General features: G+C 61.7%; 1 protein-coding gene across 2 annotated transcripts in view; it reads left to right on the plus strand.

The window, feature by feature from the left end:
• ADAMTS7 (ADAM metallopeptidase with thrombospondin type 1 motif 7) overlaps positions 1-19,952 on the plus strand; it is a 52,637-nt gene extending 32,685 nt beyond the window's left edge. The window contains exons 9-24 of one of the 2 annotated variants that reach the window (XM_055277542.2): positions 1,963-2,107; positions 2,710-2,802; positions 3,218-3,363; positions 4,745-4,914; positions 5,238-5,371; positions 6,282-6,402; positions 7,651-7,895; positions 8,177-8,318; positions 11,131-11,257; positions 11,717-11,930; positions 12,257-13,663; positions 14,605-14,757; positions 15,212-15,385; positions 15,467-15,613; positions 16,747-16,909; positions 19,578-19,952. In XM_055277542.2, coding sequence (XP_055133517.1) covers positions 1,963-2,107; positions 2,710-2,802; positions 3,218-3,363; positions 4,745-4,914; positions 5,238-5,371; positions 6,282-6,402; positions 7,651-7,895; positions 8,177-8,318; positions 11,131-11,257; positions 11,717-11,930; positions 12,257-13,663; positions 14,605-14,757; positions 15,212-15,385; positions 15,467-15,613; positions 16,747-16,909; positions 19,578-19,735 — 3,739 coding nt within the window. In that variant the 3' untranslated portion in view covers positions 19,736-19,952. The remainder of the gene's footprint in view (positions 1-1,962; positions 2,108-2,709; positions 2,803-3,217; positions 3,364-4,744; positions 4,915-5,237; positions 5,372-6,281; positions 6,403-7,650; positions 7,896-8,176; positions 8,319-11,130; positions 11,258-11,716; positions 11,931-12,256; positions 13,664-14,604; positions 14,758-15,211; positions 15,386-15,466; positions 15,614-16,746; positions 16,910-19,577) is intronic. The other variant, XM_063638651.1, reaches the window with a different exon arrangement.
• Positions 19,953-20,405: the final 453 nt, after the last annotated feature.

A 20,405-nucleotide genomic window follows, 5' to 3' on the forward strand; every position in this document is an offset into this window, starting at 1 on the left:
CAGGCCTCGGCTGCCATGGTTTTGAACTTGTATTTGGGGTGAAGTATTTGAGGCCAGGCTCGTGGTTGAGTGGGAGGAGCCCTGCACTGGGGGCAGCCCAGTGAGTAGACACAGCCTGGTGCAGGCAACCTGGGCCTGGCTTCAGATCCTGGCCATCACATCTCTCTTATGCGACCCGGGGCCAGTGACCTATGGGCCCTGCGTGCATGAGGGGAGATGATGGTAGAGTCTGCCCAGGATGTTGTGAGGAGCAAAGGAGAGGGTATGCCCCCAGCACCCTGGACCAGCCTGGCACGTGGTCATCTTGGGCACTAGGACTGCATCCAGCAGCTGCTCATCTGCCAACGCCCATGTTAGAGGATCTGTTTCCAGCCAGCATGGGCAGTCTGGGTGATTCCAGGAGGATTCCAGGGTTCGCAGTAGAAGTCTGGTCACCTTGGCTTTCTTCTCCGCAGCTCTGGGCAGGGCCAGGGGCCTGTCACTGGTCAGGGGACTTAGGAGACCATGCAGACACCCACTCCACCCTGGGTCTCCCAGCTGCCAGGCCCCCTCCTCTGAAATCTGGGCTTCAGGATTCTATGGTCTGATCCAGCCTCCCAGCCTCTCTCCACACCTGCCTTCAGCAGTCTTGGCCCTGTTTCCTGACCCTTTCGTGTTTTCCCAGCCTCTCCACATCTCGGAGTGTCTCTTTCTCTCCCTGCTGGACTCCAGAATCCATCACCTTTGCCCTTTTTCCTTGTGCGACCCCCCGCCTGTCCCAATCAGGACTGTATGCTCATCCTGGCCCTCTGTCCTGGCGCCACCTGCCCTCAGGCCACCCAGACTGGAGAACTGGAGGGTTTGTGCGTCCCCATCTCCTCTGCCTGGCTAGAGGCCCCAGTTCCCACAGGTCCTGCCTCCCTCCATTGCTTCTGCCCAAGTCGTGGCTGCCTGGGTCATCCCCAGCCCTGCATGTCTGCGTGGCTCAATTCTCCCCAGCCACTGCTGCCCCCAGAAGGCCCCAAACCTTCCTCCACTTCCTCCAGGACAGCAATGAGCCGTGGGCAGGGTGGTCAGCATGCCAGGGCACTCCTGTTGCTAAGCTATAGTGGTGCCTGCCTACGGTCCAGCAGGGGCAGCAGGCTGGTCACTGGTCCCAGAAGCAATGGCATGCCTGAGGGTTGTACAGAGTGAGGCAGGGGCAGAGCCGGGTGCCAGAAGGGCCTGGGCCGCCCTCCCCAGGGTCCCTGCTTCCGTGCTCCCTGCCTCATGGTGTTGTGTCTGGGCAGCCTTGTCTTTGCCACACCACAGCAGCAGGAGTATGTGGTGGATACAGATGGCACCTGCTTGTGTCTGCCAGTTTCCCTGCCACCGCTGCCAGGGAATGCCAGCTGGAGGAAAGCAGGAGTAGATAGGGTATGACAGAGGCCGGAGGCCAGCCCTGTCAGGGGGTAGGGGAAATGGGACAGGCACGACTGCCCTGGGTTCTCTCCCAGGGGAGAGGCTACTTTCCAGACCTCGCCCTTCCACAGATGACCCGAGGTCTCTGCCTGGGTGGGGCCGTTGGAGGCTCTGTTGTGTCAACTGTGATGTGATGTTCTCCGGATCCTCGTCGGACCTGGCTCCAGGGTCTGGGCTCAGACACGGAGGCTGCAGGGTCGGAGAGCAGGGCCACATGACGGCTTGGCGGTCCAGGAGGCCTTCTGAGGGAGGGGCCCTGGCAGCGTGTGCAGAGGCCTGGGATTGGGGTTGGGGTTGTTTAGCCAGCTGGAGTGCCTAGGAGGTGAGATGAGAGAGGCCGGGAGGGCCTGTGCTGCCGGCTGCAGGTGGAGGATCGGCTGAGCCGAGCAGGGAGGCTGGAGTTTCCTACAGTTGCAGGGCTCTGTGCCCCCTCCCACCTCTCCTCCTCTCCCGGCCCCACCGAGGCTTCTCCGATGGGTCTCACAGGCTGCACCCCACTCCATCCTCCCGTCCCATCTCTAGCCGTGGGTGGGGCCTGTGCCTGGACGACCCTCCTGCCAAGGACATCATCGACTTCCCCTCGGTTCCCCCTGGTGTCCTCTATGATGTGAGCCACCAGTGCCGCCTCCAGTACGGGGCCTACTCTGCCTTCTGCGAGGACATGGATGTGAGTGGGGCCGCTGTGGGTGTGGGGGTGTGGGGACCCGGCAGGAGGGCTCAGGGGACAGCTCTCACCAGCCCGTGGATGCCAGCCTGGGAGGAACCTCGCCTGGCCTGGGCTGCGCCCCCGAGTGACACTGTGAGACATCAAGTGGCCTGTGGGAGAGGCCAGGAATGGGCGGCTACAGACCCAGCTCTGAATTCTGGGTCAACCATGGACCAACTGTGACCCTTCAGACAAGTCCCTTCGCCTCTCTGGAGCTGGCTTATAAGAGGGAAAAGGAAGCCCTGTGGGGAGGGTCTGTTTATCCTGGCGGAGATCACCTGAAGTGATCTTCTAACGGGAGTGATTCCGGAGGAGGGGCTGGGCCAGGAGAGGTGTGGACAGCTGGGGACCGCTCTGAGCAGCGCAGCCCCGGGCTCCCCACACCACCACATGGTCAGGGGAGGAAGGTGGGAGCAGACACACAAGAAGGGACCTCTGGGGGTCTGTGGGCCCCTGCCATGTGGAGGGGTGCCCAGGGGACCCTTGGGGACAGGGAGGGGGGCAGGGTGGGTGGCAGCACTGGGTAGGGTGTGAGGGTATGGCCCATGCCCTCCTCCTTGCAGAATGTCTGCCACACACTCTGGTGCTCTGTGGGGACCACCTGTCACTCCAAGCTGGATGCAGCCGTGGACGGCACCCGGTGTGGGGAGAACAAGGTAGGGGATGTCCCTAGTCCCGGCGGTGGGTGTGTGAATGCCAGACCTCCTACTGTGACCGGGCCCTGGGGTCAGCCCCGGCTCACAGTCTTGCTTGTGCTTGTAGTAGAGCCCCGCACTCTCTGCAGCCCAAGCCCCCGCCTGCAAAGTGGAGGCACTGGGGCCAGGACTTGATTCCGTGATTCCCCAGGGTGTCTTCAGCTGAGTCAGCACGTGGGCTGTTTTACTCCCCGCTCAGCTCCTCCCTGTGGCCTGGGTCACAGATGATTGTGATGATTGCGAGGGGGCCTGTCTCACCTTCCATCCTTCCCCTCTGTGCCTTTCGCAGCCTTCCCACCCACCTTGTTCTCACTAGGGTGAGGATGACTGGATAGGCTTGGGGGGGGGTTGGCTCTACCTCCATCTGTCTCGGTAGTGGTGTCTCAATGGGGAGTGTGTACCTGTGGGCTTCCGGCCCGAGGCCGTGGATGGTGGCTGGTCTGGCTGGAGCGCCTGGTCCGTCTGCTCGCGGAGCTGTGGCGTGGGCGTACAGAGCGCTGAGCGGCAGTGCACGCAGCCTACGTGAGTGTGGGGCCCAGAGTGCCCTGGGCAATGGGACAGAGGGACCCAGACAGTCAGCCGATTGCAGGAGCTTGGTTCTGTCCCAGCCCCTGGCTCTTGGAAGTGTCCTGATAATGGTCAGTCCGAGTGTCCAGGCCACCTTGAGTCACTTTCAAGGAGTGTTCTGGGGGCTGACAGGATCCCCACTGCTGACCCCTTTGCAGAGAGGGGACACTGAGGTCCAGAGACTGGAGAGACGCATCAGAGGCCACATGGCAAAGCAGTTGCTGGCTGGAAGGAGGCAGGAGAGGGCAGTGGGGAAGAGCATGGGCCCCGGACCTTAGATGGCTCAGGGTTCGAATCCCCTCTTCACCCCTTCTCTGGGCCTCCGTTTCCCCATCTGTATAATAGCGACGCCCATCCAGTAAAGCTGTAGTCAGGGGCAAATGCAGTTTACGCAGGCCAGGCCCTCAGCCCTGCAGCTCATCTGTAGTGGGCACTCAGCAGGAGTGGCTTGGTGGCCTCAGAGGCACAACAAGGGTCTGAGATGAGACAGAGCAGCTGGGAGGATGGGACAGTACTGAAGGGGTGGCCTGAGGTGAGTGACTTCACCTTTCTGGGCCTCTGTTTCCCCATCTAAACGGGGAGGTGTGAAGATCTGGTGAGACGCACAGGCCAGTGGTACTGTAGACCGAGGCACTACCTGGCTGATCTTCACTTCAGGAGGCCACCCGGGGCAGGCATGGGGTTCACAGCCAGCCCCACCCAGGGCCCTGCACTTACCTACCCAAGACTGGCCTGTGCCCCTCCCTGCCTCCTGGCCTTCAGGTCTGAGCTGGGTGGGGGCCAGCCACCCTGGCCTAGATGCGGAGGATTTCAGGAGCTGTGCTCAGTCAGACCTTTCAGCTGGCTGGGGCCCTGGGCGCTTCCTTTAGACCTGGGCTGGGGGTACTGCCACCAGGAGGAAGGCTGAGGACTCAAGGGCTTGTTAGGATGCTGGTGTCGTAGGCTGGAGACTCGGAGCAGTCCCTCCAGCCAGTGCCAGTCATGCCTGCAGCTTGTCCCAGCTTCTCAACAGCCCTCTGCAGAGGCAGCCCCAACCCCACTTTATACATGAGGAAACTGAGGCCCAGAGGGTGGCCGAAGACTTGCCCACGGTCACACAGCAGGTTGGGGGCAGAGCTCAGGCCTCCTGCTGCCACCTCCCTGCAGGTCGTTACAAACAGGGAGGGTGTGTCTGGGCCAGAGGGTGGGCAGCCCAAGGGAGGGGAGCAGCGTGCACAAAGCTGGGTGGCAGGGATCTCGGGGTGTGGGTGCAGGAGGAAGCTGCTTGCTCTGGGCTGTGGCCATGCAGCAGCACTCACTGGGCCCTCACTGGGGCCCACCCCGGTTCTCCCCACAGGCCCAAATACAAAGGCAGATACTGTGTGGGTGAGCGGAAGCGCTTCCGCCTCTGCAACCTGCAGGCCTGCCCCGCTGGCCGCCCCTCCTTCCGCCACGTCCAGTGCAGTCACTTTGACGCTATGCTCTACAAGGGCCAGCTGCACACATGGGTGCCCGTGGTCAATGACGGTGAGTGCTGCCTCCCATGGAGACACTGAGGCTCAGAGGGCAGGGGGGATGTGGGTCCAAGGTTACCCTGTGATGCAAGCAGGAGGCCCAGTCTCCACCCTAAGCCTGGGCCGCTCCCACTGTCCCCTGGGGCTGCTGCTCACCCCTAGCTCCCCAGTCCGCAGCCTTGCAGATAGCTACCAGCCCAGCCGGAGTCTCCAGCATGTTGGTGCTGCTTGGGAGCCTCCAGCCTGCTATGGATGTGTGTCATGGAGGGGTCTTCCTGGTGGCCTCCATACTCCTGCCCCAGCTGTTGCTGATGGCTCTTCTACTTGGGCCCCCAGTGAACCCCTGCGAGCTGCACTGCCGGCCCTCGAATGAGTACTTTGCCGAGAAGCTGCGGGACGCCGTGGTTGATGGCACCCCCTGCTACCAGGTCCGGGCCAGCCGGGACCTCTGCATCAACGGCATCTGTAAGGTGTGCCTGGTTAGGAAGAAGCTCTCCCATCACTGCCTGCCCCCAGCCCCACTGGCGGGCCCCAGGTTCTCTCCTAGGTCCCTCCTGGTCCTCCTCGGGCCACCCTCCCCATGCTCTACCATCAGGCTTCCCAGCCTCTACCCTCTATGACCTCTAAGGCAAAGCCCCTACCACGCCTCCTGGCACTGGGGACCCTCCCAGTCAGGCCTCGCCCCCCTGTGTCTCCTTGGATGCCTGCACCAGCACCGCCCCAGCCAGGAAACCGGAGCCCAGGCAGTGGCTTGACCTCTTGCTGGCTGGCTGACCCCAGGCAGTGGTTTGCTCCCTGATAGAAGGGATTAAATGAGGTGGCACAGGTGACACGAAGGGCTCTGAGCCGCGAAGAGCAGCCCTCAGTGTTTGGTAACAATTTCTATTATTTTTAATAACAACAATGGCCTCTCCTCTTTGCCCATGTCCCCAGCCACCTACTTGTCCCTGCTTCTTGCCCTCTAAGCCTCTGGGGTATCAAGGCCTGGGCTCCGAGGAGGACCAGCAGGGAGGTGCCAACCCCCAGTGCCTTTGACGTTGAAATTCCCTGCACGCGCTGGTCAGGAGCCCGTGGCATGTCAGATCCCCTGCCTGCCCCCGGGCTTTGCAGAACTCTTCCCTTCTCTTGTCTCTTGTGATGCTCACGACATGCCTTTAAGGGAGGGGTGGGTCTCCCCGTCTCACATCTGAGGAAACTGAGGCTTAGGGAGGTAGAGAAGTTCACCTGGGTCAGAGGCACAGCTGGGGTGGGGCAGGGCCAGAGAGAGGCCTCCCGATCCCCACTCCCAGTTTCTCCTCCTGACCCTGGCTGGCCCCCGGGGCTGTGGCCACAGAGGGCTGGCCACCAGCACCAGGGGCCTCCCCTCCTCGTGTGTTGCAGAACGTGGGCTGTGACTTCGAGATTGACTCTGGCGCTATGGAGGACCGCTGTGGCGTGTGCCACGGCAACGGCTCCACCTGCCACACCGTGAGCGGGACCTTCGAGGAGGCCGAGGGCCTGGGTATGGGGTGGGACCGCTGTGGGGAGGGGTGTGCTCTTCACCTGGTGGCCCCTTCCCCATCTCCCCCCGGGCCCCTGTCCTTGGCCTGGTGGCCCCCACCCAGCCTAGAGATGGCTAAGCAGGGAAGCCTTGCTGGGGTGGATTCTTGCAGGAGTCAGGGGACCCCTGGCCCCCGTGCAGAGACCTGTCCCCATGGGGAGTCCTCCTGTCCCAGAGACCCGGCTTGTGTGTGGCCCCTGGGCCTTTCAAAGAATGGTAGTCTCCTCGTGAAGCTTCTCAGACCCCAGCTCCGTGCCCTCACCTCCGGTCTGTTTTGCACACATTGCTCAAGTACTGACTGTGTGCTAGGTGATGGGGACATGCAGGTGAAGCGCTCAGTCCCGCAGGGGAACAGAACCTTCTGGTGTGACTAGTGCAGTGGAGGGAGGCCCAGAGGGCTGTGGGAGCACTGAGGAAGAAGGTCCTGGCCTGGGGAAGTCAGGGAAGGTTTCCTGTAGGAGGCGGAAGTTGAGCTGAATCATAAAACTCAGAAGAGATGGAAAGGGCATTCCAAATGGAGGAAAGAGCTTGTGCCAGAACCTGGAGGCAAGAAGGGAAGGCAGGGCCAGCTATGGGGCCTTGAGTGCCAGGCTGAGAAGCTTAGATTTCATCCCAGAGATGCAGTGCAGTGTGGTGGATAAAGCACTGGCCCTGGAGGCTGCTCATATCCCAGCAGGAAGCTCATGCACATTACTATCCCTGTGTGCCTCACTTTGCTCATCTGTAAAATGGGGATGACAACAGTACCTATGCTATAGGGCCGTTACCCATGAGCTTACACACGTGAAGTGATGAGAGTAGTGCCCGGCACATGATGGGTGTGACGGAAGTGAATGAATAAAAGCAGGCCGCGTGGGGATGAGGAGGGTGTCCCAGGAGAAAGGCCTGGGCACTTTGGTTTTTTTAGAAAGAAGATGCCAGCTGGCCCTTAGAGTAGGAGATGGATCCAGCCTTATGATGAGACCAGTTTAGGTCCCCAAGAGAGGAGTGACGGGGCATGGCCACAGGGTCAGGATTTGTGGCACCTCTGCGAGGTTTTGGTGACCCAAGACAGATCCGAGCAATTTGGGGAGCTCAGACTTTAAAGCTAATGGCGAAATCTTTGGCATCAGCAGGCGGAGGCAAGTGGGGAGAGACATGAGGGGAGCAGGCTGGGATAAGCAACCTTCTCACCCCGGGCACAACCTATGCGCAACCCTTGGCTGACAGGGTATGTGGACGTGGGGCTGATCCCAGCCGGCGCACGCGAGATCCGCATCCAGGAGGTGGCCGAGGCTGCCAACTTCCTGGCACTGCGGAGCGAGGACCCAGAGAAGTACTTCCTCAATGGTGGCTGGACCATCCAGTGGAACGGGGACTACCAGGTGGCAGGGACCACCTTCACATACGCACGCAGGGGCAACTGGGAGAACCTCACGTCCCCAGGTCCCACCAAGGAGCCTGTCTGGATCCAGGTGCCTGCCTCCTGAGGCCCAGGCGGGGGGAGCAGAGGCAGAGTCCCCAGGCCCAGCACCCCCCATGGCAGGCCTGGTCCTGGAGTAGTGAGCCCTGGGTCAGTCACAGAGCCTGGCTCTGAGCCAGGCCCTCCTGCTGCGGCCTCTACCTCGGTTTCCCCATCTTTAAAATGTCCGAATCGTGTAGCTGCAGTTCACAGAGGTGGCTGCGGTCAGCTCCTTTAGGACTGGGTGGACGGAGAAGGCACCTCGTGCTCATGGGCCCCCGCCTGCCCACCCAGCTGCTGTTCCAGGAGAGCAACCCCGGGGTGCACTACGAGTACACCATCCACAGGGAGGCAGGTGGCCACGGCGAGGTCCCGCCGCCCGAGTTCTCCTGGCACTATGGGCCCTGGACCAAGTGCACAGTCACCTGCGGCAGAGGTGAGAAGTGGGGAGGCACAGCCCCGCCAGCAGGGGCTTCATCTCTGGTCAGGGACACTGGCTTCAGCTCCCAGCTCACTGCTGGGCCACCATGGGTTTAGAAGTTTGCTTCTCTGAGCCTCAGTTCCCCATCTGCGAGATAAGGCTAGCAACTGCCCCGTGTCCCAGGCCCGCTGGGAGGGTAAATGGATGACGCAGGTGGGTGCTGGCTCGCGGCGCGTGCTCAGTGTGCTCCAGCTCTTGGCATTCTCCCTCCAGGGGACACAGCTCCCCCTTGATTTTGTCCTTCCTCAGCTCTGGCAGGTCTTGTGCCTGCATTTCTGCTGCATCCTGGAGACCAGTCCAGTGGCCCCTCACCACACTGACTTATTTCCCTGAACTATTTATAAAAAGTAGGGCAATTTCATTAACTCTGACTCTTCCTCACTGTATTTCCCTGTCTCCCCCTGTGCTCCTCAGTCCCCTTTCTCTGTGTTTTTGTCTCCTCCCATACTCCTCAGTCTCCGCTCTGCCTCTCAGTCTCTTCCCATACCCCTCAGTCTCTTCCCATACCCCTCAGTCTCCCTCCCATTTCCCTCGGTCTCCCCCCAGCCCCCCAGTCCCCCCCATGCCCCTCGGTCTTCCTCCCCCCGCTCGATCTCCCCCGCCGCTCCTTGGTCTCCCCACACCTTAGTCTCCCCCTTTGTCTCTTAGTCCTCCCCTTTTCCCCTTAGTCTTCGCATCGTTGACACTCAGTATCCTCAGGGTCTCAGAATCAAGAATCTGACATACAGACATTTGAGCATTCCTTCAATTGTTATTATGATGACAAAATTAAAATGGAGAACTGGGCAGTACCTTCCAAAGCTAGGAAACCCACTTTATGTAATACAGCTGTCTTTATTTTGTTTTATTTTATTTTAAATTTATTTTATTTTATTTTATTTGAGAGGGAGTCTCACTCTGTCGCCCAGGCTAGAGTGCAATGGCGCGATCTCGGCTCACTGTAGCCTCCGCCTCCCAGGTTCCAGTGATTCTCCTTCCTCAGCCTCCCGAGTAGCTGGGATTTACAGGCACATGCCACCATGCCCAGCTAATTTTTTATTATTAGTAGAGATGGGGTTTCACCATGTTGGCCAGGCTGGTCTTGAACTCCTGTCCTCAGGTGATTCGCCTGCCGTGGCCTCCCATAGTGCTGGGATTACAGGCGTGAGCCACTGCGCCTGGCCTGATACAGGTGTCTTTAATTGGACAAACATGAAAGCCAACAAATACATTTGCAGCACTAGACATTTGGGGAATTGTCCTTCAGCAAATTGGCTGCTTCGCAGGTGGACCTCTTGGGATCATCTGCAGAGGCAAGTGCCCCATGGTGGCTGGAACAGGCAGGGGTTCTTTGTCTCAGGCAGGAAGTCCCAGGTGCACAGTCCAAGCTGGCAGCACCTGGAGCTGACTGGCCCTCAGCCACACCGTCCTTGCCATAGCAGCCTCCCCTCCACTCCTGCTAGCCACAGATGGTGTCCTCCCTTCCAGGGCTCTTGCAGTGTTCTGGACAGGAAGAAGGAGAGGGGAAAGGGCTGACTCCCAGTGAGGGGCTTGTGTCTTTTTCTCCCGAGCCAGGACTATGTCCCAGACCCCCTAGTTGCAAGGGAGCGGCAGTGGGGTGTGTTTTCAGCAGGTCTCATTGCTGCCTTGAACAAAATCAGAATCTGTTGGTGAGGAAAGAGGGGGATGGATGTGGGACTGGCAGCTCAGGGGAGGGACAACTTGCTCGGGACCACGGGGCAGGGGGTGGAGCAGAGAAGGGAGAGCCACCAACAGAGGGGGTCCTGCAGCTGGGCCTTAACAGGCAGTATGGAAGTGAGTGTCCAAGGTGAGGACCGTGGCTGTGCAAAGTCCCCAGGGTGGGCAGTGGCAGAGGATGTAAAGGACAGGAGCAGTGCCAAGGCTGGTGTGGGGATGGAGAGCAGGGGCTGCCCCTTGATGCCCCATTTCTTGTCCAGACGTTCTCTGAGCCATTGGGAATGGTGTGGATGGTGGGATGGTGTTTCGGTGGCCCCTGGACACACTGGGCCCTGAAGGCTCAGGCAGCGGCTCCTCCAGCCACGAGCTCTTCAATGAGGCTGACTTCATCCCACGCCACCTGGCCCCATGCCCTTCACCCGCCTCATCACCCAAGCCAGCCCCAGGAAGGAGCAGAGGGAGCCGGGCTTTCATTCTCCTCCCAAGGCTGAAGCCCCAGCCCCCGGTCACCCCTCACCCCAGCCTGGGCCAGCCTGGACACTTGTGGTCCTCCTCTTTGGGTCCCTGGATGTGGAAATAGGCCTCAGGTGACGCTCAGTTTCCCTGAGGGGAGGGTGGCAGGAGCCACGGCTGGGTTTGCATGCTAGCAGCAGCTGGCATGGATTGAGCTCTTAGGATGTGCCGGGCACGGGCCGAGCCTGCACATGCAAGAATATACGCAGTCCCCCCTCCAGGGCTTGGAGGAGACAGGATTGTTGCTCCCACTTTACAGAGGAGGACTCTGAGGTTCAGAGAGGCCAAATGAGCTGCCCAGGCATCTCAGCTAGGAAGTAGAGGGTCTGGGCACCCAACCCACTAAACCTCCACACTCTGTGCCACCCCTCCAGGGGCAGTCAGAGGGGAGGCTACATAGGAGAGGGGGTGGGTGAGAACCAGGAGGACAGCGAGGAGGCGATGGTGGAGGTCTGCCTTCATCCTGACATGGGCAGTAAGGCGCTGTTCTGGGAGGGTTCTGGCAGAGACGGTGTCTTTGGGTCTTGGGCGGTGGGCACCTGGGTGCCAGTCCCAGGCTGAGCCCCATGGCCCCTAGGTGTGCAGAGGCAGAGTGTGTACTGCTCGGAGCAGCAGGCAGGGCCCGTGGACGAGGAGCACTGTGACCCCCTGGGCCGGCCCGATGACCGCCAGAGGAAGTGCAGCGAGCAGCCGTGCCCTGCCAGGTGAGCCCGCCCCCATCCCCCGCCAACTCTCCACCCCTAGGCATCCTGGGTCTGCCACAGGCCCCTGCATCTGGGTCCCTGGAGGCTCCGGGGAGGAGCAGAGGGAACCGGGCTCTCATTCTCTTCCCAAAGCTGAAGCCCCAACCCCGGGTCACCCCTCACCCCAGCCTAGGCCAGCCCGGATACCTGTGGTCCTTCTCTTTGGGTCCCTGGATGTGGAAATAAGCCTCAGGTCATGCTCAGTTTCCCTGAGGGGAGGGTGGCAGGAGCGGAGGGACTGTGCCATGTCACCAGGCTTTGAGGGCAGGAAACTTACCTGGGCTTGGAGCTCTGGAGAATCAACCACTGGCCTCAGTCCCAGCTCTACCCAAACCCCAAGGGCCTGGAAGCCCAGCCTGGCCCTCCCTGCTGGTGAGCCTGCAGGCCACCTGTCTGATGCCACCTGTGTGCCCTCACCAGGTGGTGGGCAGGTGAGTGGCAGCTGTGCTCCAGCTCCTGCGGGTCTGGGGGCCTCTCCCGCCGGGCCGTGCTCTGCATCCGCAGTGTGGGGCTGGATGAGCAGAGTGCCTTGGAGCCACCCGCTTGTGAACACCTTCCCCAGCCCCCTACTGAAACCCCTTGCAACCGCCATGTGCCCTGTCCGGCCACCTGGGCTGTGGGGAACTGGTCTCAGGTGAGTGTGGGATGGGAGGGGGCCCACCTCCAGCTCCACCCTTGGTCTTCGGCTACAGGGAGGCAGACGCCTTCCTGTAGCCCTCGTGGGTGGGAGGGAGCCTGGGCATTCCAGGGTCCAGCCCCTAACTCTAAAGCCTCAGGGATCAGGAAGCCCCTGGCAAGTGTGGCCACAGCCATGGCCTTGAGCTGGGCAGGGCCAGAGAGGGCTGGCTGGGGTCTCTGCCACTCTGACATCGGGCAGTGGACAGGTTACCCAGCCTTTCCCCAGCGTCCCCTGGCAGCCTGCCTCCCAGCCTAAGCCCCTCACCCTGGCTTCCCCTGCAGTGCTCAGTGACATGTGGGGAGGGCACTCAACACCGAAATGTCCTCTGCATCAATGACACCGGTGTCCCCTGTGACGAGGCCCAGCAGCCAGCCAGCAAAGTCACCTGCTCTCTGCCACTCTGTCGGTGGCCCCTGGGCACACTGGGCCCTGAAGGCTCAGGCAGCGGCTCCTCCAGCCACGAGCTCTTTAACGAGGCTGACTTCATCCCGCGCCACCTGGCCCCACACCCTTCACCCGCTTCATCACCCAAGCCAGGCACCATGGGCAACGCCATTGAGGAGGAGACCCCAGAGCTGGACCTGCCGGGGCCCGTGTTTGTGGATGACTTCTACTACGACTACAATTTCATCAACTTCCACGAGGATCTGTCCTACGGGCCCTCTGAGGAGCCCAATCTAGACCTGGTGGGGACAGGGGATCGGACGCCCCCACCGCACAGCCGTCCTGCTGCGCCCTCCACGGGTAGCCCCGTGCCTGCCACAGAGCCTCCCGCAGCCAAGGAGGAGGGGGCACCGGGACCTTGGTCCCCTAGCCCTTGGCCCAGCCAGGCCGGCCGCTCCCCACCCCCACCCTCAGAGCAGACCCCTGGGAACCCTTTGATCAATTTCCTGCCTGAGGAAGACGCCCCCATAGGGGCCCCAGATCTTGGACTCCCCAGCCTGCCCCGGCCCAGGGTTTCCACTGATGGCCTGCAGACACCTGCCACCCCTGAGAGCCAAAGTGACTTCCCAGTTGGCAAGGACAGCCAGAGCCAGCTGCCCCCTCCATGGCGGGACAGGACCAAAGAGGTTTTCAAGGATGGTGAGGAACCTGAGGGCCGCGGAGCACCCCACCTGCCCCCAAGACCCAGCCCCACGCTGCCCACTTTGTCCCCGGTCGGCAGCACCCACTCCTCTCCTAGTCCTGACGTGGCGGAGCTGTGGACAGGAGGGAGAGTCGCCCGGAAGCCAGCTCTGGAGGGTGGCCTAGGGCCTGCGGACAGTGAACTGTGGCCCACTGTTGGGGTGGCTTCTCCCCCTCCTCCTCCCATAGCCCCTCTTCCAGAGATGAAGGGCAGGGACGGTCCACTGGAGCTGGGGACTCCCACCTTCCCAACCCTAGGACCAGGCTCATGGGACCTGCAGACTGTGGCAGTGTGGGGGACCTTCCTCCCCACAATGCCGACTGACCTCGGGCACACGCCTGAGCCTGCCCTGAACCCAGGACCCAAGGGCCAGTCTGAGTCCCTCAGCCCTGAGGTGCCCCTGAGCTCTAGGCTGCTGTCCACGCCAGCTTGGGACAGCCCCACCAACAGCTACAGAGCCCCTGAGACCCAGCCGCTGGCTCCCAGCCTGGCTGAAGTGGGGCCACCCACGGACCCATTGGTTGTCAGGAATGCCAGCTGGCAAGCGGGAAACTGGAGCGAGGCAAGTGGTGTGGGCTGGGCGGGCAGGGAGTTTGTGCGGGACCTTGGTGACTGTTTCTTCATCTGAAAATGAGCAGAGTGGGACATAGGTGCCATCTGTCTAGCCTCTCCTGGGGCAGGGGTTCCCAGAATTAGGGGGATGAGGGGACCCCGGGGCCCATTTCTGGGCAGCACAGGGGGCCTCAGGGAAGGCAGGGACAGGCACACTCTGGCAGCATGGCACGCCCCAGGATGGAGCTGGCTCAGAGAGCTGTGCAGTGGGGAGGGTCCCTGCATGGCTGCCAGGCCCAGTCCTGCCCAGCAGGCAGCGGTTTCCCTGAGGCTTGACCTGGCTCCTCCAGGCTGGGCTCAGCCCACTGCCACCTGGCTCCACCCTCAGTGGCTCCATCCTCCTTTGTCAGTGACCTGCCAAAGGAGTCTGAGCTGCAATGAAAGAAGCTGGCTAGTGCCCCCTCCCTGGGTCCCCAGATGGTCACTGCAGGAGAAGCAAGCTTCTGTTCAGATCCCTAATTTTGGGGCGGGAAGGAGCAGGCTGAGGCCCACAGGGCTTGTTTTGCGCAGGGATACCCAGCGATTTGGCTGCTGGTACCAGGACCCAGCCTTCCCTTCCCTGGTGCCTCTGGGAAGTGACGAGGCTGGTCAGGATAGCTGGTCAGGGGTGCTCACAGGGTCCCCTCCCCCCACCTCTGCACCGATGACACTGGAACACAGGCCCTTTGTCCCATGTGAGCAGGGGCGGCTGGTTACTGGGGGGATTTGACTTTTCATCCTCACGGTCTTCCTGGGAGGGGGTGGAGGAGCCTATTTTGCATATAAGGAAACTGAGGCCAGGAAGAGGCCCTGTCTTGCTGAGGTCTCGCTAGCCTAGGTGGGTAGTTTCCTGGCTGTGGAGGCCTGGCGGGGATGGGATCTGCCTGGCTTTCACGGGTCTGTGTCCCGCAGTGCTCCACCACCTGTGGCCTGGGTGCGGTCTGGAGGCCGGTGCGCTGTAGCTCCGGCCGGGATGAAGACTGCGCCCCTGCTGGCCGGCCCCAGCCTGCCCGCCGCTGCCACCTGAGGCCCTGTGCCACCTGGCACTCAGGCAACTGGAGTAAGGTGCGTGAGGATGGAGCCAGGACAGGCATCCCCAGGGCATGGTGTGAGCCCTGGTTCCCCACGGCCTGTGTTCCGAGAGCAGCAGGGCAGGGGAGGGCTCCAGGCTGCATGTGTGTGTGCCTGATCGCACCAGATTCCGAATCTCTTGGGAGTCTTCTCATCTTTGTCTGGCTTGGCCTGTCTCCTTTCCCCTGTATCTTTGACCCCATCTGGACTTGTCTTTCACCAGCTTGCCTTTGTTCCTCCCTTTCTCTGTCTGTTCCAGCCCATGGCAGCCCCTGGCCATGCCACCTTTTGCCTGGGGCCTGCCAGCCTTGGCCTCTCGCTGGGGCTCTTCAGGGGTTTGCCCCCGGCTGGGGCGTGGGCCTGATGCCTTTCCCGCCACATGCCTCACGGGGTCACGCCTGTGGGCCTGCACGTGGGGATGTGTCCACACACGTCTCTCGGTCCCCAGTGCTCCCGCAGCTGCGGTGGAGGTTCCTCAGTGCGGGATGTGCAGTGTGTGGACACACGGGACCTCCGGCCACTGCGGCCCTTCCATTGTCAGCCCGGGCCTGCCAAGCCGCCTGTGCACCGGCCTTGCGGGGCCCAGCCCTGCCTCAGCTGGTACACGTCTTCCTGGAGGGAGGTGAGGCCTTGGGGGTTCAGATGGGGGGAGGGAATGCCCTCAGACCCTGGCTGTGCCCTGACTCCTTCCCTGCCCACCCAGTGCTCCGAGGCCTGTGGCGGTGGTGAGCAGCAGCGTCTGGTGACCTGCCCGGAGCCAGGCCTCTGCGAGGAGGCGCTGAGACCCAACACCACCCGGCCCTGCAACACCCACCCCTGCACGAAGTGGGTGGTGGGGCCCTGGGGCCAGGTGAGCTGGGCTATGGGGAGGAGCAGGGAGCAAGTGCTTGGTGGCGCCTAGTCAGTCCTGGGTTGGGTGAAGGAGCTGTGGAGTGTGTGCTGTGAGCCAGGCTCTTTGTGGCCCTGTCACTGGACGAGGCCCCGCCCTGCTGGTGCTCACACCTGCCAGGGAGAAACAGACAAGGAAAGGGCGGTGTGCTGTGATGTCAGGGAAGGCCTTCCGAGGAGGGGTCTGGGGTTGAGACCCGAGGGAGGAGTCAGTGATGCCAAGGACAGGGATCGAGGGGACAGCAGGTGTGAAGTCTGAGGCAGGAATGATGAGCTTAGGGGGACCAGGGAGCCCGGCAAAGGCCAGGGGCAGAAGGGGGTGGAAGAGGGGCCTCGGATGGGCAGGACACCTTCTATCTGGCCTATTTGGAACTCAGGGGTTCAGAAATCTCAGATTTGGGCCCTGAGCTGGGCCCTGGAGTTGGCTGGGCCAGCGTTTGAGTCTTTGTCCCACTGGCTGCTGAGTGACTCTGGGCAGGTTGCTTTGCTTTGCTGGGCCACTGTTTTCTCACCTGTAAAATTGGAACAGCTTAGGAGAGGAGGGTCAGGAGGATTAAATGAAGGAATGCAACGAAGCACAGGGCTGGGCACAGCACGACACTGGCACAGACTCAGCGCATGTTTAGGGCTGATAACAATGAAGCCTGGCAGGCTGGGCCCTGGCTGTGAAACCTGTCTCCTCTCCTCCTGCCCATGGGCTGTGGCAGGTCCTCTCCCCTGTCCCTCGGGCACAATGGTGTCTCATCCACATCTCTGCCCACTGCTGCATTAGGGCTCCATCCCGGGGCCCCTAACCAGGCCTCTCAGGCATGTCCCGTGTGAGGGGCTCACTGCCCTGCAGCCCCGAGGGCTGTCCCATGGTTCTCATGCCCCTCCCCTCTGCAGGAGCTGATCCCACAAATGAGAGTGGGGTTCCAGCACCTAGTGGGCTCTAGGAATGGGACCAGGTCCTCCAGGAGACACTGAGGGGGCGGCTGGGAGCAAGGGCAGGCCAGTCAGGCACAGGGCACAGGGACGGCTTCCCAGAGGAGGTGTCCCTGCCCCCACTGCTAGGGCTGGCCCTGGAGACACTCATTCCTCCCCTGCTCCCCCCAGTGCTCAGCCCCCTGTGGCGGTGGTGTCCAGCGGCGCCTGGTCAAGTGTGTCAACACCCAGACGGGGCTGCCTGAGGAAGACAGTGACCAGTGTGGCCACGAGGCCTGGCCTGAGAGCTCCCGGCCATGTGGCACTGAGGATTGTGAGCCCGTCAAGCCTCCCCGTGAGTCCTCTGACCCCAGGCTCCCTGCTGAAGTGAGGTGGGATGGGGAGGGTGATGGGGAAATGGGGTCGTCAAACCATTGCGTCCACGGCACTTGCTGGCTCCATCTGTAGTCTGGGCTCAGGAGCCACTGAAAATCCTGATGCCACAGGATACCATGCTGGAGGCTAGGCTGTGCTGGGAGTCAGTCAAGGGGAGTCCCAGCCACACAACATCCCACAGGCTATCTGGCCTCAGGGGAGAAGAGGGAGTGGCCCTGGCCCCTGAGTTGCTGTGTGAACCTGGGTAAGCTCTTTCTCATCTGGGTCTCAGTCTTCCCACAGTGAGGCCAGGGATGGCCCCGAGGCTGTGTGAAAGCTGGGCCTGGGTGAGTCCCTGTCCTTAGCCGTGGCCTGTCCATTCCCTGGCCAGAGGACTGCCTAGAGTGAGCAATGGAACCGCAGGAAGGGCCTCCCTCCCCTGCCCCCAACACACACACACACACACACACACACACACACACACAGTCATACACTTCCTTCCTGCAGCCCCAGCTGCTCCCAGCAGTGCTGAGGGCAGGAAATGGGGTGGCCCTGGAGTGTCACCTGGGCTCTCCTCGCCAGCTGTGTGACCTTGGGCTCCATTTCCCTCTCAGGGCCTTCATGTGCTGAATAAAGAGGCTGCCAAGCCCCATCCTTGCATAAATGAGGTCTGGGCATGAAGGGCCCTGCACTACATGGGCATCCAGGTGGTACTCAGGGAAGGCGGCTTTTTCCCCTCCCCCAAAGCCACTGTCATCCCCAATTGCAAGGTCAGGGAGAGGGCCTGGGGCTGACCCTGGCAGTCTAAGGAATCCAGAAGCTGTGGCGTGAAGAGCTGCGTCCCCTGTGCAATGGGCTGTCTGCTCCCTGCCCCTAGGACAGAGTCCTCAGCCAGGGCCCTCAAGCTGGCATTCAGGGCCCCCTGCAATCTCCCCGGTCTGCCTTCTCCCCTTGTCCAATGCAGCCATCTCTACCTGCGCCAGCCCCTGGGCAGCCCTCATTCAGGCTCAGAGTGGCCCCCTGCCATGCCTTGCTACCCTGCCTTTGGCATGGGTGGCCTTCCTGCCTCAAACCCCATTACCTCAAGGCCCAGTGGCAGTGCCCCCACCCTGTCCTGCCTGTCGTCAGCACGCACCCAGCCAGCATCTCAGAGCACTTCTGTGTGCCTCCTGAGCTGGGTGCTGGCACCACGTCTCTCGCCTTCATGGCTAGGGCTGGCCACAGGGAGCGGGGTGGTTATGATCCCAGGGCAGGGGTGAGGACCAGAGGGGGCAGAGAACAGGAACTGAGGCCCCTGGGGGCCTAGAACCAAGGACCGATGGCCCAGGAGGCTCTGGGCTTGCAAGGTCTCCCAGGGGCAGGTGTGAGTGGGCTGCAGGGAGTGGGCTATGGGGGCTGGTTTGGTGGCTGAACTAGAAGCTGTCCTAAGTGAGGAGTTTTCTGCCACCAGTGAACTGTGGAGGGGCGGCTGGGGAGGTATCTTGGACTTGGAGACCTGGAATTCCCAGATGTTCTGCTGGTCTGTGGGACAGTTGGCGGGACATGTGGAAAGTCGGGAAACTCGTGTGTGTGCTCACTGCAGTGACACAGCATGCTCATATCCGTTTGCTGTGGAGGTGGGGTCGACAGAGGAGGGAACCGAGGCCCAAGAGGTGAAGCAGCTTGTCTGAGGTCACCCCAGGCAACCAAGATGCAGGCCTGCAGATGTGCACTTTGGAGCTCTGCCTGGAGCTGGCGTGGAGGAGCCTGCCTGCTGCCTCATGCCCTCTGCCGGGCCTGGGGGATGTCCCAGGCCCAGGGCTGGCTGCTGCCTTCCTGCTCCTCCTCCCCAGGGAGGTCTGCTGGAGTAAGCAGGGCCCGGGCGGCAGCTGGGGGCTGTCAGCAGTGGCAGTGGCATCAGGAGCAAGGCCAGGAGGCTGGAAACAAGCCACTTCCCAAAATAGCTCTGATAACCACGGGGCAGGAGGGCCCAGCCAAGCCTCAGCCCTGACAAGCACAGCCTGCAGCTGGCCTCCCTCCCCAGTGGGCCTGGGCTCAGTCCCTGGTTTCTGCTGACGGCCTGTAAGGCCCACTCACTCTAGGCTTCGTGGCCCACCTGAGAAGTGGGAGGCTGGCCTGGGAGATGGGACCCTATTACCCAGAACTCAAGGCTGTGTACAGCCCCTGTGGCTGGAGGTGGTCACGGAGGTCTGGCAGGACAGATGCACTGGGGCAGGGGGCGGTGGTGGGAGTCAGGGACAGAGGCCACTGCAGGCTGGCAGGAGGCCCCTGGGACCGCAGTTCTGTGCCAGGATCTGTCGGGGAACACCAGGGATGAGCAAGGATGGAGATGGGGTGGCAGGGTGTCACCCTGGGCAGGCTCTTTAACAGGCATGTGAGGGGGTCAGGGTGGGGGTCTCAGGACCTTTCCTCCAGAAACCTCAGCCCAGCAGTGCTGGTTCTCTAGTCCTGGGGTTGGCCATGAGCAGATGGGACAGAAGCAGCAACAGCTGGAGACGTGCAACTCCGGTTCAGGAGCCGCTCCAGAAACCGGGGTTCTCTGCTTAGTGCGGAGCTGCTGGAGCCTCCTTAAGGTGGTTGGGGTAGGGAGCCAGGTTCTGGGTACCCCAAACCACTGGTTCTGATGCCCCTCTGCCCTCCCATTCCAGGCTGTGAGCGGGACCGCCTGTCCTTCGGGTTCTGCGAGACTTTGCGCCTACTGGGCCGCTGCCAGTTGCCCACCGTCCGTACCCAGTGCTGCCGCTCGTGCTCTCCGCCCAGCCACGGCGCCCCCTCCCGAGGCCATCAGCGGGTTGCCCGTCGCTGACTGCGCCAGGACGCACAGACCGACCGACAGACCTCAGTGCCCACCACGGGCTGTGGCGAGCTCCCGCCCCCTGCGCCCTAATGGTGCTAACCCTCTCTCACTGCCCAGTGGCAGGCTGGGGACCTCCTCTCCCTCAAAAAAGGTATTTTTTTATTCTAACAGTTCGTGTAACATTTATTATGATTTTACATAAATGAGCATCTGCCATTCCAAAGCACAGCGTGACTTCATCTTGGATTTGGAGAATCTTAAAAGTGAGAAACTCTTCCCCCCACCCCTCTGCCCAAAACTCCACCGCTGCAGCACCTCGGCATGCACGGCTTCTCACCTGCTCCTCTGGGGCAGATCTGCAGGGGGCAGCGTAGAAAATGAGTCCGTGAGAGCATGGCGTCTGGTGAGGCAGGGAAGGTCTCGGAAGCCGGAGGGGGTGCTGCCCAGGGAGGGCTGTCTGCAGAGGTTGGGGTTCTGGGGGCAGGAAGGTCTTCTGGGCAGGGGCACAGCTTGGCCCTTACTTGCTGCCTGCCTCCAGCTCAGGCTCCCAGCATTCCCTGGGGCCCCACTCTGTGGTCCTCAGAGACCTGTTCCACAGGGATTGAGCCCACCTTGTCACTTGCAGGGACTGCCCCCTGGAGTGATGGGGACTGGGGCCCCCATGGGGACCTCCCTGGCC

The sequence above is a fragment of the Symphalangus syndactylus genome, chromosome 5, assembly GCF_028878055.3.
Source record: "Symphalangus syndactylus isolate Jambi chromosome 5, NHGRI_mSymSyn1-v2.1_pri, whole genome shotgun sequence".
Lineage (NCBI taxonomy): Eukaryota > Metazoa > Chordata > Mammalia > Primates > Hylobatidae > Symphalangus > Symphalangus syndactylus.